At 50.3% G+C, this 16,503-nt stretch overlaps 1 protein-coding gene and 1 pseudogene across 3 annotated transcripts; one reads left to right on the plus strand and one right to left on the minus strand.

The window, feature by feature from the left end:
* Window positions 1-8,359: 8,359 nt before the first annotated feature.
* LOC123053501 (uncharacterized) lies at window positions 8,360-11,046 on the plus strand. 3 transcript variants are annotated; one of them, XM_044476972.1, is made up of 5 exons: window positions 8,360-9,027; window positions 9,265-10,149; window positions 10,229-10,384; window positions 10,473-10,552; window positions 10,649-11,046. In XM_044476972.1, exons 1-5 carry the CDS (start codon window positions 9,022-9,024, stop codon window positions 10,875-10,877), a joined length of 1,356 nt encoding a protein of 451 aa, XP_044332907.1. In that variant the 5' UTR covers window positions 8,360-9,021; the 3' UTR covers window positions 10,878-11,046. The 3 variants fall into 3 exon arrangements, with proteins under 3 accessions (XP_044332907.1, XP_044332908.1, XP_044332906.1); XM_044476973.1 differs by having other exon boundaries at window positions 10,700-11,046; XM_044476971.1 differs by having other exon boundaries at window positions 10,473-11,046.
* Window positions 11,047-12,008: 962 nt separating this feature from the next.
* On the minus strand, window positions 12,009-16,302 carry LOC123053500 (elongation factor 1-alpha-like; annotated as a pseudogene).
* Between the last annotated feature and the right edge of the window lie 201 nt (window positions 16,303-16,503).

Consider the following 16,503-nt stretch of genomic DNA (forward strand, 5'->3'; position numbering starts at 1 on the left):
AACCCGGGCGCTGGTGGCTTCGCCTCGATGCCAAATGTTGGCAGGGAGGGGACCTCTGCTTCCCAGCCCGGCACGGGTAAGTCACTCGCCTTCCGTCCCTGTTCTTTTTCTGTCCTTTCTGACTCTTGGTCTTGGCTTCGCCTCATCCCCTTCTTGATATACAGATCGTCTGTCGGCAGACCAGGAGGACATAGACACCGTCATCGAGGACGTCGCCAAGGCCGCCGAGGCGGAGGCCGAGAAGATCGCCGCCGAGGAGGCCTCCAAGGGGCCTGCCGGGGAGCCCGGCAAGGCTGCTGCCGAGGAGGCCGGCAAGGCCGCTGCCGAGGAGGTGGTGGTTGATGACCAGCCTTCCTCCTCCACTGCCTCTGGCTCCGGCAGGTATCTGAGGGTGAGAGACGACCTTTTCGTCCACCTCCCAGGGTCATCGAGCTCCAGGGCGCCCGTCGAGGGAGAGGTGTTTGACGAGGAGGTGCTTGCCACCGCCGGGCTCGAGGTTGTTGACGAACCGAGCACCGGTGGCGACGGTTCTTAGGAGGAGCGGCTTCTCCAGGCTATGGGCGCCAATTTCCGGAAGCTCCAGGCGCTCCACCGCGCCCGCCTGGACAAGGCTAAGTCCAGGATGGCAACGGTGAACAAGGCGGAGGCGGACCTCAAGGTGTGCGTCGCCGAGACGCAGACTTGGTTCCGCCAGGCTTGTGAGGAGCTGAAGGTCGCCCAGGGTGAGCTGGCCAAGCGCGACGTGGAGCTCACCGTGAAGCGGGCCGACATCGAGAAGGCCCAGGAGACGGCGGGGAACTTGGTCGCCGCAGCCGAGGCCGCTCGAACCCAGAACCAGGCCGCGCTGAACTCCCAGGAGGAGGATCTTGCCGCGCGTGAGGAGAAGCTTGTCGCAACGCTCCACGGCAAGGATGAGGAGGTGGAGAAGCTCATCGTGCAGCGGACCTAGGAGCTGGAGCAGAGGCACAAGGAGGCACTCGATGCCCAGGCTCTGGCTCATGCCGACAGGATGAAGGAGCTGGAAGTGGAGCGGGACGGGCTGAAGGACCAGACCCAGAAGTTAAAAAGGAGAAGGACACGCTCAACGGTGCCCTGGCGGAGGTGCAGGGCGCAGTCCTCGGCAAGGCTGAGCAGCTCTCCAAGGCCAACGACTCCATCAAAGACCTGAAGCTGAAGCTGGAGGGCCTTGAGGAGATGCTCTCAGAGGCCAAGGCTCGGGAGGAGACCCTGGCCAAGGATCTGGAGGCCGAGAAGCTGCAGTGGAAGAACGAAGCCGCCAACCACAAGGACTTTGTGGAGGGCGAGAATCGCTGGATCAGCCGCCTCGAGGACATCGCCGGCAGGATCACCACTCAGCTGGCCACCATGGGTATGCCAAATGTGAGGTACGCCCAGGATCGCAGCACGACCTCCAACGCCAGGCTGACCCTATTCTTCGAGGGTGTTCTTGGAGCCCTGGAGAATTTCCGCTCCACCAGGGCGACTTTCCTGGCCAATGAGGCCCGGAGGCTTTGCCGGGGTGCCATGACCAAGGTTCTCACCAAGGTGGCATACTGGAATCCCAACCTCGACTTCGATGCTGCGCTGGAGAGCTTGCCGGAGGGTGTGGACCTCGCGCCGCTCAAGGAGCGTATCGAGCCCATCATCAGCGGCATTGATAGAATCCAGAGGGTAGAGGGCCAGCGCCGGGACTAGGCACCCCGCTTCTTATCGTCGCTGCAGGTTCAGGACCAAGACAATTTCTATCTTTAGTTAGAACCGCAGCAACAATTGATGTAATATAACTCTGCAGTACTTTTGAATCAGTGCATGTTATTTTCATGTTCAATTTCTTTCTCTGTATGTCCACCCTACGTTAATCGAGTAGGCTTGCCGGCGCGTAACCCAGGGCGCGGCGCCTCGAGGACGGATCCTCGATAGCCTGCCGGGTGCGCTTGCTACCGGGCGAACCACCTTACCGCCCTCAACGCGGCCGCTCGAACCGTCGAGCTTGACTCGAGTCAGAATCGAGAGCGTTGCCAGTTGCGGAAGGTTACCCTGCCACTCTCGACGCGGCCGCTTGGGCTGTTGAGGGGACTCAAAACAGAACAAGGGCGTTGCCAATCGCGGGAGGGCCCCTTTGCGTGCAGGTTTTCCATACAAAGAACGAGATCTCCGAGGGGAACAACCTTATATAAAAAGGAAATATTTAAAGTCCGGCGTGACTTAGCTTTCCTGTCGCCGTCGGTGTCCTTCGCATTCGCAGGCGGCGTCATCCTCTTGGTCGTCTTCTTCTTGGGAGCCATGGCGATGAAGAACCGCTAGGCTAACTGCTAGATCAGATTCTCACGACTGCGCCCCCTACCTGGCGCCCCAAAGATGTCGGGGAAACGACACCTATGGGATCACTGGAATCCCTTCTACGGTTGGCGGGCGCGGGGTTGTGAGAAGAGCAGGTCTAACAGGAAGCACACGGATCGTTTACCCAGGTTCGGGCCGCGAGGATGCGTAATACCCTAGTCCTGCTTTGGTGGATGTATTGAGTGTTCTTGTGTTCTTGAGCTAGCTACGGCGTGTAACTTGCCCAAAAGAGCCGAATCCCTCTCCTGGTCGCCTCGGACCTCCTTTTATGGGCAAAAGGGGTTGCCACAGTGGCACACAGGAGGTGGAAAGGTCTATAGTGCGCGAGCTTATCGCCCGGCGTTACAGGACAAAGCGCATTAAATGTGCTACTTAGGTGTCCATTAGCTTTACTGGGGACGGGAACGAGGCCCGTCCCGTCCTCCGCTGCTCCGCTTCGCTTCGACACGCACACAAGCCAGCGATGCGTGCGGTGCCATGTAGGCAGGCAGGCAGCTGAGGTGGCGCGGTGGAAGGGCCTTCACGAAGATCTACATGCCACCACGCAGGTGCTTGCTGAGTTGGTGTAGAGGCCGCCTGTCACCACGCAGGTGCCTGCCCAGCTGGTTGAGCTAGTAGCTGCTTGGGGACGGCGGTGAAGTCTTGGCTGGTGCGGGCTTGGCAGTGGCCCCGCTGATGCCCTCGGCAAGGGTATTGCCGGGGGCCCGGCAAGGGTCTTGCCGTGGCGTTGCAGTCGTCCCCGGCAAGGCGCTTGTCGGGGGTCTTCTGGATCTCCTTAGCTAGGAACCCGCCGAGGGTCGCCGTCTTCTGGTCCTCATCTGATCTTGTGTGTTCATGATCTTGACGAAGATCTGCATGCCACCACAGGGGCGCCTCCCGAGCCCTGGTTCCAATTTAGTTGGTCGGCTGGTGTTGGAACCCGCGGGCTCAAGGGTGGCCTGCTCTGCTGGCTTCGGGCAAGTTGCCCCGGCAAGGCTCTTGCCGGGGCCGCGGAGGCCGCCCCGGCAAGGGCCTTGCCGGGGGAGTCCACCTCGCCCCTTTGCTCTCCTGTGTTTCTGGTCTTGGCGTTGCCTCGGTTGGCTTGCTCTTCCGCTTTTCTCCGGCTTCCCTCCTCTGCCCTGCTAGGTGTGGCCGCGGCGCGTGGCTCTGACTGCCCGTGCACAAGTAAAGGGGTCAAAAGGAGAGCCCCTACTTTTGTACACCGACAAATATGATACACAACAAACAAACAACGACAAACGAAGCGGAAGATAGAGAGCTTGCATGTTACAAAAACTAAATCAAACAATGGCAAACTTAGATGAATCACCGTTTAAAATAGTTGTGAATTTAAAATATACTTATGAAATTTAAAAAAAACATGGATTTTATGACAATTAAAAAACCAAAATAAAAATTGGGAAAAACAAACAAGGAAAATAATTAGAAGAGACTGAGTATAGAGAATGGCGAACATAAAATACTTTAAAAAATGCTCGCCTTGACTCTTCTAGTTCTTTTCCGAAAACCATTGAAAACAAACACAAAAGAGGACCACTCTCGACACAAATAAAAAAGACCAACTCAGTTCAGGATCAGATACAAACAAAAAGACCAGCCGCCACACACACATGTAACGCAACCGACAGGCCGCACGCGCACGCAAACATCGAAAGGAAGCGCGGTCACAAATTTGCATGAAAATTATAGTTTTAGATCGTGTGTGGTGAGAAACTTAGGTGTGAGGTAACTATATCTTGTAGGCAAATCTGAAAGAAATAATTATTGAACCACTAGGATATTATGTAGGCAAATTGTATCCTCAAGACTACATAATTGCATCTTTTAGACAACATCAAAATTACTGAACGGAAGCACGTTGCAAAAAGATCGTTTCTGATGTGAGCAGTGAGCGCATGCACGAGAAGAACAAAGCCTTGGCGTGTTTGGTTACCTGGGTGGCTGTAGCCTGCATTGCATGAGGGATCCTGGCTGAGCATGGCCTGGTTGAGCTTATGCAAGGATGAGCTAAGATGTATGTTTGGTGGATTGTATGATATGGATGCACGAGAGATGCTAAAGACAATAGATATTGTTTGGTATTGCTGCATTTGGGAGTAATTCTGTGAACTTTTCTCTTCCTTTTTTAATCATTCCAACTGAATATATACCATGTCAAGTATAAATGGAAGTAAACCAAGTCTGAATCGAACTGATATCTGAACCAAATCTGTACATGAGAAGCTGCACGCAACAAGTCTGATCTGAACTAAAACATTTTCACTAATTCCATTTGAATCATTCCAAGCATGAAAAATCATTTGAACTAAATGATTCCAATTGAATCTGAAATATTTTCACCAATCTGGATGAAGAGGTGGAGGCCAACGAGATGGCTGAGGAGGAGATGGCTAACCGAGAGGAGATGCCGACGGCAGGGATTGCTCTCCAACTGGATTGACGACCGCGTGGTGCTCTCCTCCCCTCCCCTTCTTCTTCTCGGTCGGTGGCGGCCGGCGTGGCTAGCTCCGATGAGCTCGTCTGCAGGCGTAGGTGCGCGCGGTGGTGGCGGAGTTCGGCGGCGGCGGAACCCGACGATGTCCAAGCGGGGCGGCGAGCCCCGGCGTGGGCGTGGAAGAAAGCCGGCGGATTCGTCTTTGGATATCGAGAGAGAGCCGGCCGATCCGTCTTCCCTCCAGGAGAGCCGGCCTGCGCGATTGGATCCGACACTGGGAGAGAGAGAGAAAGGAAAGGGAAGGATACGAGCAGGCCTAGCTCGGAGATACGCCCGATTCCTGCGTTTCCGCGAGCCTGGCTGGGAGGCCTCTTTTGCATCCGTCGGGCTAGGCCGAGAAGACCGCACAGGGAACCAAACATGCTTGATTTTGAATCTCGGGTGCAAGGCAGGCACGACCCAAGAAACCAAACACGCCCTTAATGAATGGAAGCACCGCTTGATTTTTGCACTTAGAAAAGCGGAAAACAGTATTCCCTCTGTAAACTAATATAAGAGCGTTTAGATTAATATAAAATAGTGACCTAAACACTCTTACTCTCTCCTTCCATCTATATAGGGCCTAATGTGTTTCTCAAGACCGCCTTTGACTATTGACAAGACTAATAATACATGAGATGCATAATGTGAAAATTATATTATTGAAAGCTCCTCTCACATACGGATTTGACAATATGTTTTGTGTAAATTGCATGTTATATATTATTGCTCTAATATTTTATTAAAGTTAGCCTTGAAAAATGTATTAGACCGTAGTATATAGTAGATGGAAGGAGTGAGTATATATTACTCCCTCCGTCCCAAAATTCTTGTTTTAGATTTGTCTAGATATGGATGTATCTAATACTAACACGTGACTTGATACATCTGTATCTAGACAAATCTAAGACAAGAATTTTGGGACGGAGGGAGTAATTTACAGAGGGAGTACAACTTGCGGCACAAGTGGTCAGCCACCAAAACAGAAGTTCTATCCTGTCTGTAGCCGATTGCGCGGCGACCGACCGCCAAATACAGGCTGGTTCCGCAAAAGTTTCGTTCTGCAGTTTTTGCGGATTTAGGTGGACATCCAAGAGTTTAGAGCAACTCTAGCAGACCCATATTCAGTCGGTCCGCAAAACACATTTGCAGTCCGTAGAAAACCGCTTTCGCGGGCTGATTCGGACGGCCGCAAATGCAGACCCCTCAAACGGACCCGTATAAAAGTATATTCGCGGAATATACTTTTTTACGGGTCGGCTTCTGCGGCGTCTGCTCGGACACCGCCGCGTCGGCCCGCAAACAGAAAAAGCCCAGTTCTCGCATTCGATATAGGTTCTCACAAATAAGTTCAAATTCAAACAACATAACACAGTTTTACATGCAAATAAAAACCAAGTTCAGTAGGACAAACGCAAAAGAGGGCCCTGCAAAAGTTACGCCCATGTCTGGCATCATCTTGGTCGATCTTCACTCCGCGCCATCGAGTCCATCTTGAAGTTCATCGCCACCACCGAATTCACCTTCGGCGCTTGTTCCAACCCCCGCACCGAAATCATCGACATTGCCACCATATGGAGCAGAGAAAACATCTCCGGAACTGTAGCATGCACCGGCCGACGCAACCATTCTCCTCTTCAAGATTTCTCTCCTTGCCATATCATGCCATGTTTTGGTGAGATCGTCCATGCCATTGCGGTTCATTGACATGATCTTGTTCTCTTCGGCGAGCAACTTGGACATGGCTTTGTTTTCAACGGTGCGTGCTCTTCTCTCCTCAATGGCAGCTTTGCGCAGCCCCTATTCCTTGAGCAATTGTCACTTTTCTTGCTTCTCCTTTGCCTTCTTCTCGGCCAACTCTTTCTTGATCTCCAACGACTTCAACAACATCAACTCGTTTGATTGCACCATGGCATCAATCTTCTCCCTCAAGCTCGATGCTTCTTAATCTCTCTTCATCTTCTCCTTAGTCTTATTGTCGCATCGGGCTTGTGCAAATTTCTTGGGTCATCATCATCCTCATCCTCATCCATGTTTGTAAGTGAGCCTCTCTTGGTGGGGATTCTTTTTCAATCAACTTCCACTTCTCGCATTTTTGGAGCAACTTCCAACAATGCTCTAGTTTGAAGAATTTGCCTTCCGAAGCTTCCATGTCTTTGTATCTATGTTGGGCAATCTCGTCCTACACAATGTGAACAAAGTGAAATGATGCAATCATTTCCCATGATGCATCACTTGAACAAAGGCAAAACAAACTCACATAGTCGGATTCCACGGTTCCACTTGGAGGTGCATTGCGTACTTGCTCCAAGCAAGCTGCCCAACGCCTGCACATAGGCTTGATCACCTCCCAACGCCCTTGAAGCGACCGAAATGTGCGTGGAGTCCTATTGGGGTACTTTGCCATCATGCGAAAGTATTGATCTTTGATTCTTTGCCAATACCTCTTGGCGGTTTGAGAAGTACCCGTGCATGCATCAAGAGACACCACACTCCATGCATTGATCAAAACTTGATCTTCCAAGATCGTGTAGTTCTTCGATCTTTGGCTTTTCCCAGTTTTTGTTTGCGATTGCTCATACGCTTCCGCTTCGATCTCATCCAATTCTTCCTCACAACCATGATCGTCCACGCCGCCCTCCGTTTCATTGTAGTCAAATGCGGCGAACGGGGCTTGATCAATGTCAACGGCGTTGGTGTCCAACAATTCACGAACTCGGCAGTTGCATTGTTCGAACCACCACTATAGTGAACGACAACAATTCACGAGCTATCGCAAAATGGCGTAAAGCAAACAAAAAATGCAATGACCGAAGACGCATACCTTCCGCCCATTTCGTCAAACACATCGCTTGCGGGGGGAGCAGCACCGTTGAGCGGCATCGCCGGGGCACCTCTTTCTGAGGTGGAGTGAGCGGATGAAGCAGGCGGCTTCTTTGTAGCCGGAATCCTCTTCCTCTTGCCGCCGCCGGCCTTGGTGACCTTCTTCGCCGCCGGCCGAGATCGCGCAGCAGCGTTGGCGCCCGGAGCGCGGGCCTTCGCGGCGGGGGCTGCCGGATTCCCGCCCTGCATGACCACGTTGCCCTGCCGCTTGCGAGCAGGCGCGGCGTTAACTCGGACGACGGTGGGGCCAACATGGCCTGCGACGAGATCCACCCGAGGGGAAGGAGCGTGCGCGACCTCGACGGTGACGGGGGATAACCGAGAGTCATCCATGGCGGCGAAGGACGGCCGGGGAAGATGCACCGGAGCGTGCGGTGGCGGGGCAATGGTGGCGGAGGGTGGGGGGAGTGGGAACGGGCGCGCGGAAATGTCCCTCCCGTCAAATCTCGCTGCGGATAGGGGCTGAGCTCGGGTCGTCCTCCTAGCCCGTGAATCTAGAGGTTGGGGAGATGTTTTGCCGCCCCCGCAAAAATATTTACGGGCCGGGGCGGGATGCGGGGTCTGATCATAATGATTTTCCCGCCTCGACCTGCATTTTGACGGTTATTTTGCGGGCCGGGCAAGATGCGGGGTCCGTTAAAGTTGCTCTTAGTCGTCCCCCTCCAAAGTCCGAACTCCATCCCAACCTCGCGGTTCGTCTCAGATCTAGGGTTTCCATACAGAGAGAGAAATGCAGGGAGATTAATTGGAGGCGAGAGATGGGTCAGCTGCCCGTCCACCGGCCGAATGCCGACGCAGCCGCGCTCCCTCGTCGCACCGTCGTCTTTCTTTTCTCCCAGGCTGGCGCGTCGCGCCGCATCAGCAACACCTGCAACGGAGCTTCGTGGCCGTTCGTCGCTCGAGCGCTGGCAGCAGCGCCGGCTTCCTAATTTGCTCTTGCGGGCTGTCTGGACGGCGACTGCGGCCTCTGCTGCACTTGTTTGCAGTTCCGGAAGAGGCCGGCGAATAAAAAGCAGCTCCTTTTCGAGCTGCATACCGAAATTGATCCGTTTCTGTTTTCATTTCGGACGGAGATCGGCTCCGTCTCTTTCTCGGTCAACCCCCAGCAGAATTAAGGGGGATCGCCTTCCAATTTCGAGTTTGCTCTCCAATTTCTGACTCCGAAGTTGGAAGCTTGACCCAAGCCACTATATATCCCCTCCAAGCGGTCAGCGCCGAAGCCATCAGGTTCAGTGGAGACCGAGCCACCCGCGAGTCATCAGAAAACACATCCGGCGACGAGGACCTCCCTCGCTCCTCCTCTTGGTCATCGGCTGATCTACACCATGGAGGTGAGTCCTTTGTCCTTTCTTTTCAGGGAATCCTTCACAATATTCTCGGCAAAAATAAAAAAACTCTTTACACATAGCAAGTAGTTTTCATTTGTCAAAAATGTCAAAATTGTATCTTCGAGACTACAGAATTGCATCTTTAGACTACATCAAAATAGTATCTTTAGGCTAAATTTTTTGAAAGTGCGCCTTTGAGACTAAGAAATCAACTCTAATATGTTTCCATGCCAAATGCAGGATGGTAATCGAGAAGACGTGCTTAGCAACTTGCCTGATCATATTTTGCTCACCATTCTTGACCGGCTCAATGTTCACGACGCTGCAAGAACATGTGTCCTCTCCCGACGGTGGCAGCAGCTCCCTGCTATGCTCTCTCAAATTAAGTTAGACGTTTTGGATTTCCTCCCTGAGGGAACAACTGCATGCTACGAACGCGAAATTGTTCGAATCAATGGAGCTGCGGTTGAAGCAACAAAGAGCATCATGTCACGCAGGGATCCAAGCCGAAACACCATCCACCTCCTGTCCATGAAGTTCTTTTTGAGAGACAATGACACCATATCCATTGGACATGCTGTTGGCCAGATCATGGCTACCCACAAGGTTGAGACAGCCCAATTCGCAATTTTGACAGAGGCGCATTACTCCCGCCGCGGCGATGATGATCTGGTCTACTATGGGAGAAATTTTATGTTGTTCTTTGAAGCTTGCCCGGGTGCATTTGGTGGTCTCACGCGCCTCAAACTGCAGGATTTGAGATTTGGTAAATCAGACATCTGTAATGTCCTCCTTACCTGCAAGCAACTAAAACACCTACGCATGTTCAATTGCAACTCAGGGGTTTGGACCACACTGCAAGTTGAACACCTGGAGCTCGGTGAGCTTGAGATCGTTAATTGTTCATTTAGAAAAGTCGTGCTCATCTCCCTCCCAAAACTCACACAGATGGCCTTTCATGGTTGGATCGCTTTCCAAGATCCACTATCAGTTGGTGATGTACCATTGCTCGAGACTGTAGATCTCACCAATGTTTGTCTTAGTAGCCACAAAATGGTCAAGTTAAGTGAGTTTCTTGGCGGCACCTCTGTGCGTAACCTGAGGTTAGGATTTGAGAGCGAAAAGGTAAGTCGACATAGATGTTTTGCTAGTTATGGGTTCACTTCTTTTTCCACTTATATCATCACATGTTTATTTGATGCAGATTTGGGTGCAACCAGAACATCTGACGAGACAGCTGGCAGCCGTGTTCTGCCAGCTAACTTTTGTGCATATGGCTGAAATTCCAGAAGGGTATGACCTCTCCTGGTCATTGTTCATTCTTGAACCTGCGCCCAACTTGAAGGAGCTATATTTGACGGTATGTTCTTAGCTTTTTGCTTCAAATACAAATGGCTGCAATATTGATAAACCGTTTCCATTGACCAGTGTCGTCCTATGGTACGCAGGAGTGGGATCATTTGTGTACAATGGAAACGGACAGGGAGAAGAGGAGGGCACTCTCGTATAGCATAAGGAAGGGTCTAAGGTGGGAATCATCTGCATCTCGTTTCCAGCACCGGAGTCTGGAAACGCTAGTAATCTTTGGTTTTGAATCTAAAGAATACATGCTGACGCATGTCAGGTGTGTCATGGAAGCCGCGGTGAATCTAAAGAATGTGTTCCTATACAATAGGCTGGCGTGTGAGATGTGCCGCGACAACCCTCCGCCGTCCAGCTTCCCCTTTGCTGAGACTAAGAAGCTTTTGGTGGAGAAGATAATTACCAGTGGGATCGATTCAGCTGCCTCAATTCACTTCCTGTCCGGCGAAGCTATATGGGCTTCTCATGTTGCAAAGAAGAACTTCCCATAGTGTCTTCAGTTCAAGTTTGTGTTGTAACTGGTAATGCCCTTTGTGCCAAAGCTGATAACATAATTTGAGTCAACTTTAGTATTCCTTGATTGAATGAAGTGTAAGTTTAATCCTGGCAGCATTTTGTTTTATCAGTAAGCAGGGAACATATGCTCCTTTTTGTGGTCAATTAATGTGACCTGGAACTAACTTAACAGTTTAACATGGAGAAAAAAAACTCTGCCCGATCCATATTAATGGACTCTGGTTTAGTACAAAGTTAGTAATATTTGTGCTACACTTAACAAGAAACAAGCGCTAGTTGAAGGTGTTCTGTTTAGTTGGCACGTTTCGGTTTTGGGCAGATGAATTGCAAGCTTCAACAAGAAATTTCCTCTATTTAGCTGGCAGGTTTCGGTTTCGGTTGTAAGGCCCTTGTTCGGTTCTAGTGGATTCAAACATCGAGATGATTGGGTGATCCTTTGTTGCTGACAGTAACACAAACAAGATCCAAAACTGTTGTTCTCCAAGCTAAAGTTCTGAACTATGAACATAATCAACAAGCGACAATAAGCTACTGTTGCGACAATATCTTAAGTTGTGAATGTCGAATAGACAACAAAAGCATGTGAAAAGTTCTCAGTTCCTTCAAGCTAGAGTCGGACGTTTTCAGAAATACTCCCTCTATAAACAAATATAATACTGTACGTTTTAGGTCACTAGAGGTAGTAGTGTTTAGTATCTCTGCAAGCTTCACATGGACAAAATCCAGTGGATCAATATGAGACCTTCCCGCCGAAAAGTACACAAGCTGCTCTTCTGCCTGCTACTAGTTGTCATGAAGAACTGTAAATGTTAAGATAGCCCTGTTTCTTATGCAATTAAACAGCAACTGGTGAAGTTTCAAGGGAAGAAAAGTTGAAGAGTCGTTTTAGTAGTTAAGTTGCAGAGTGATGTGCACGCTTGTGTTCATGGCATAATTGCCATGACGCAGCAAGCAGAGTGTATTAAGGTTCCGTCAGAGTGTACATAGCAATGTTTAGGTGCAGTCTGTGTTGGCCTGCATTACGGTTCCGTCCAGTTGTGTAGACCTAGTATATCTGGTGGCTTGGCAGTCATTTTCTCTGATATCCCAGAATAAGATGATCCAGATAAGACGATGTATAATTACTATCAGCTTTGGTCTGTGTTCAGATTCTTCAAGCATGGACACTAATGTGAACAGAAACAGAAACGAACACTGGCTACACGAAATCAGAAGAATAGCAAAATGAAGCCAATTGCAATACCGAGCACACAGGTGCTCGCGCTCACAAACTCCGCGTCCAAATTGCTGGACCTATTATAGCATCACAAAGGTCGTACATCACATATATATACAATATAAGCTTCCAGTTTCATCCTTGAAACACACCTATGTAACTGGACCAAGACACCTATGCTTCGTAGTACCACATGGGCAGCAGGTTTGTATCCTTGTCTTGATAGCCACGCAGCGAGCACATAAGCGCATCTGCACTTCAAACAATAGAATTAAGACAGCCTGAATGTCAGAAGAGAAGAATCTGCAACTCAGTGTGCACACAAGCAATCAACAAACCTGCGGCCGGAGTCTCATTCCTGGGACCTACAAGGAAAACTAGCTCACGGTTGCTCTTCAGTTTCTTTTCTGCACTCTCCATAAACGGGCCACCGTAGGTGTCTGTTCCCTTCACTGTGATGCTGCAGAAAAACCCAATTAGATCATTCACAAATATAAATACGTAACAAAGACTTAACTAACAAAGTAGGTCAACTTGAAGACTTACAATGTCGGTGGGCCACCACCAAGAGGTGTGGCCACGACCGAAATATACCCCACCACATTAGGTTCGGTGGCGGGAGGCAACGAGTTATCCTCCCTAGCAACAGTGATGTCCCTAGCCTTTGCCAATTGAGGCAGCAGAGGCTGATTGTCCTCAGCCGCTGACAATGGAGGTGGCACAGGCTCCATCTTCACGACACTCCTGACAACTCCAACAACGACCGTTTGCTTCATATCACGAACAACAAAACGGCCTAGAGGAGGGTAGTTGGTGAAGGTCTCCACTACCATAAGCTTGGTGGGAATCATATTCACAATCCCAGCATCACCCTTTTTAAGAAACTTGGGCTCTTTCTCAACCTCCTTGCCAGATCGCCTGTCAATCTTTGTCACCAACTGAGCAAACTTCACAGCTATGTGGGAGGTGTGGCAGTCCAGCACAGGTGTGTACCCATTCCTGATAACTCCGGTGTCGTTCAGCACTATAATCTGCGAAGTGAAGCTCCTAGCCTCCTTGGCAGGGTCATCTTTGGCATTTGATGCCACATACCCACGCTTCAGATCCATGGCAGCTACATTCTTGACATTGAAGCCAACAAGATCACCAGGAAGGGCCTCCTGGACAGCCTCGTGATGCATTTCAAGGGAGCTCACCTCGGTGGTCAGGCCAGTGGGACCAAAGGTAACATCCATGCCAGGCTTCATGGTACCAGTCTGAAGCCGACCAATGGGCACAGTTCCAATACCACCAATCTTGTAAACGTCCTGAAGCGGAAGACGCAGGGGCTTTGTGATGGGTCTCTTGGGCTCGACGATCTGATCAAGAGCCTCAAGGAGGGTGGGGCCCTCGTACCAGTCAAGGTTGGCAGACCTCTCAAACCATGTTGTCACCCTCAAATCCTGAGACTGGAAGAAAGGGGAGAATGTCCGGGTTGTACCCAACCTTCTTCAGATAAGATGCCACCTGCTTCACTATTTCATCATACCGAGTATTTGGGAGTAGTGCAATCCATCTGGAACAGTGATACACAACATTCTCTTTTAGTTAACACAAATTGCAAACTTCAAGGCAACAAAGATAAGACAGTAAAAGATAACAACACATCTTGCAGGGCCATATGCTCATTTAGAAATCTAACTAGTCTAATTTAGGATGTATAGATCAGTCTAGAACAGACAAGCAGAATGTTCCATTAGTTAGATTAAACTGAAAACTGTAACCCATACAACCAAGAGAGATGGAAACCATTTCCAGGACTACAACATGGAACAAACTTAATGGCCGAAGAACATAATTTAAACATAAGCTTGCAGTAAACAAGAGTAGTGGCATCCATCTGAACAGAGATGGACAACATTCTCTTTAGCTCAACAAAACTTGCGAATTTCAAGGCAACGAAGCACATCTTGCATGACCATCTTGCTTTTCCAGAAACCTAACTAATCTACTTCAGGATATATTGATCCGTGTCGAACAAAGAAGCAGAAAATTCACATTAGTTAGATAAAAGTGAAAATTGCAACCCTATACAACATATGAAACAAAATTAATGGCCAACGGATATAATTTAAACATAAGCACACCCACATTATCAAGAAATTATCTGCTGCTAGCAGTTGAATGACAATGAAATTTGTAATTTATAAGGCAACAAGGTAGATATTCCAAGACTATATAAATCAAATTATGTTATACAGACAGATCATTTCAGGTATCTGGCTAATCTTAAGTACAAATGGAACAGCCAGTCAAGGTAAAATAACTGCAACATTACATGTCTGGTGCTTTTGCCCATAGATAACGTAAAACATGGAAGTGTTGATAGCAGCTGAGACGTATCATAGTTACAACATATGGTAAAATGCTTGTCATATAAAGAGTTTTCAATAGGGCATACCTTGTTACAGCAGCAGATCATCTGCTTCACTCCAAGAGTGAAAGCAAGGAGAGCATGCTCACGGGTCTGCCCATCCTGGGAGAAACCAGACTCAAAACCACCAATGGTCGAGTCAATGATGAGAACAGCACAGTCAGCCTGGGAGGTACCGGTGATCATGTTCTTGATGAAGTCGCGGTGACCAGGGGCATCAATAACCGTGCAGAGGTAGTTGGTGGTCTCGAACTTCGAGAGTGTGATGTCAATGGTATTACCCCTCTCCCGCTCAGCCTTGAGCTTGTCAAGCACCCACGCGTACTTGAATGAGCTCTTATTCATCTCAGCAGCTTCCTTCTCGAGCCTCTCAATTGCAAGCCGGTCAACGCCCCCAAGCAAGCATATCAAATGGCCAGTGGTGGTCGACTTCCCAGAGTTGACATGGCCTATGACCACAATATTCAGACGACTCTTCTCCTTCACCATTGCTGCAGATATTAGTGAATGTAAACAAGCGGTTAGTTGCTGATTTGGTAAGGTTTCAACAAATCCTGTCAAGATATCAGAATTGGCTACGATAAGGTGGTGATGCTCAGCAAGCAGATATTATCACTGCCTACTGCAATGGGGAAGATGAAGACAGATTGATTGTTTTGGTAAGACCCAACGGATATTATCACCTGCCCGATGAACAAATGTGAATGGGCAATTCGGTAAGACTAAATGGATCCCAGCACCGTACCGCGAGTGTAGCCTAGGCGACAGATGAAAACTCCCAACGGGCTGTATACAGGTTAAGCTACAGCCAACGGTCACGGCTGCGTCAACAGATAACAACCCGGGCCGACTCCCGCGGAAACCACACGGGAAAAGTATGAGCGGATCGGAACTAGGAATCAAAGAACAAACCGCGAAAGCAGAGCACTAGGGTTTTGGGGTTCAGATCCTGGATGGCGAGGGAAGCGAGGCAGCTGAGGCAGCACGAAATGCAAGAGGAGGGAAAGATGGGGAGACGGTGGGGCTTACCGGCGGGAGGAGCAGGGCGGCGTGGGGCGGCGGGGGTGGGCGGCGGAGACCTCGCGGATCGCGGCGCGTTCGTCGCCTCGGTCTGTGCGCTCTGAGGAGGGGCCTTGTTGTGGCTTGCGTGTGTGGTGCGAACCAACGGTCGCATAGCGGCGTGTTGGGCGTTTAGTCCCAAAATGGAATACGCCGGGCGCACGGGCCACGGCCCACGGGATTGGAGGCCGATGCGGGCCGGGCTAAAATCTCCAGGCAAAGAGTCGGGAGGATTGGGCAGGTCCCGCAGCCCCGATCTCCGGTCAGATCAGGTCGGGTCGGGTCCGGGCAGATCCGCTAGCTCCACTCCGGTCTCCGGGAGCTGCCCCGATCCGTCTTTGCCTGCCGAGGGATCGGAAGATCTGAAGAGGCTCAGCTCCGGAGCCAGAACTGCGGGGATCTTGGGCCCCGCCATCCGTCGGCGCGCACAGACCACCGCGATGCACCTCAGCCATAGAGCTTTGCTTTTATAAATCTTCAATCCGGCTCAATTCACCCAGAAACCAAGGGAAGTTTCCCCTCAAATCTGAATGGACTGAGGCGGATCAGGGTGTATCGAAGCCAAAGCTTTGGTCTTCTGGCTGTAGGCGTGGCCGCCCGCCGGCAAGGGAAGGAGCCATGGAGCTGCGGTTTCTTGTGTTCATGGTTGTTGAAGCACAAAGGGGACTTTGGCGTTTGGAAAGCTAGATGGGGAGGAGGAATCGCCTGAGCCACCAGCTACAACAGCACAAGGGGTCGGGATAGGGATGGGGCTATTTAAAACCGATCGTAGGGAAACTCACCAATCCTTCGCCGACACGTTCGGATGACAGGTTTACGGAAGTGAACCACCAACTCAGTGCATCAAATAAAAACGGTCACACCCTAAAAAAACGGTCACAATATTTACATTAACATCAGGATTTTTTTTCCA

This window comes from Triticum aestivum, chromosome 2D (assembly GCF_018294505.1).
Source record: "Triticum aestivum cultivar Chinese Spring chromosome 2D, IWGSC CS RefSeq v2.1, whole genome shotgun sequence".
NCBI lineage: Eukaryota > Viridiplantae > Streptophyta > Magnoliopsida > Poales > Poaceae > Triticum > Triticum aestivum.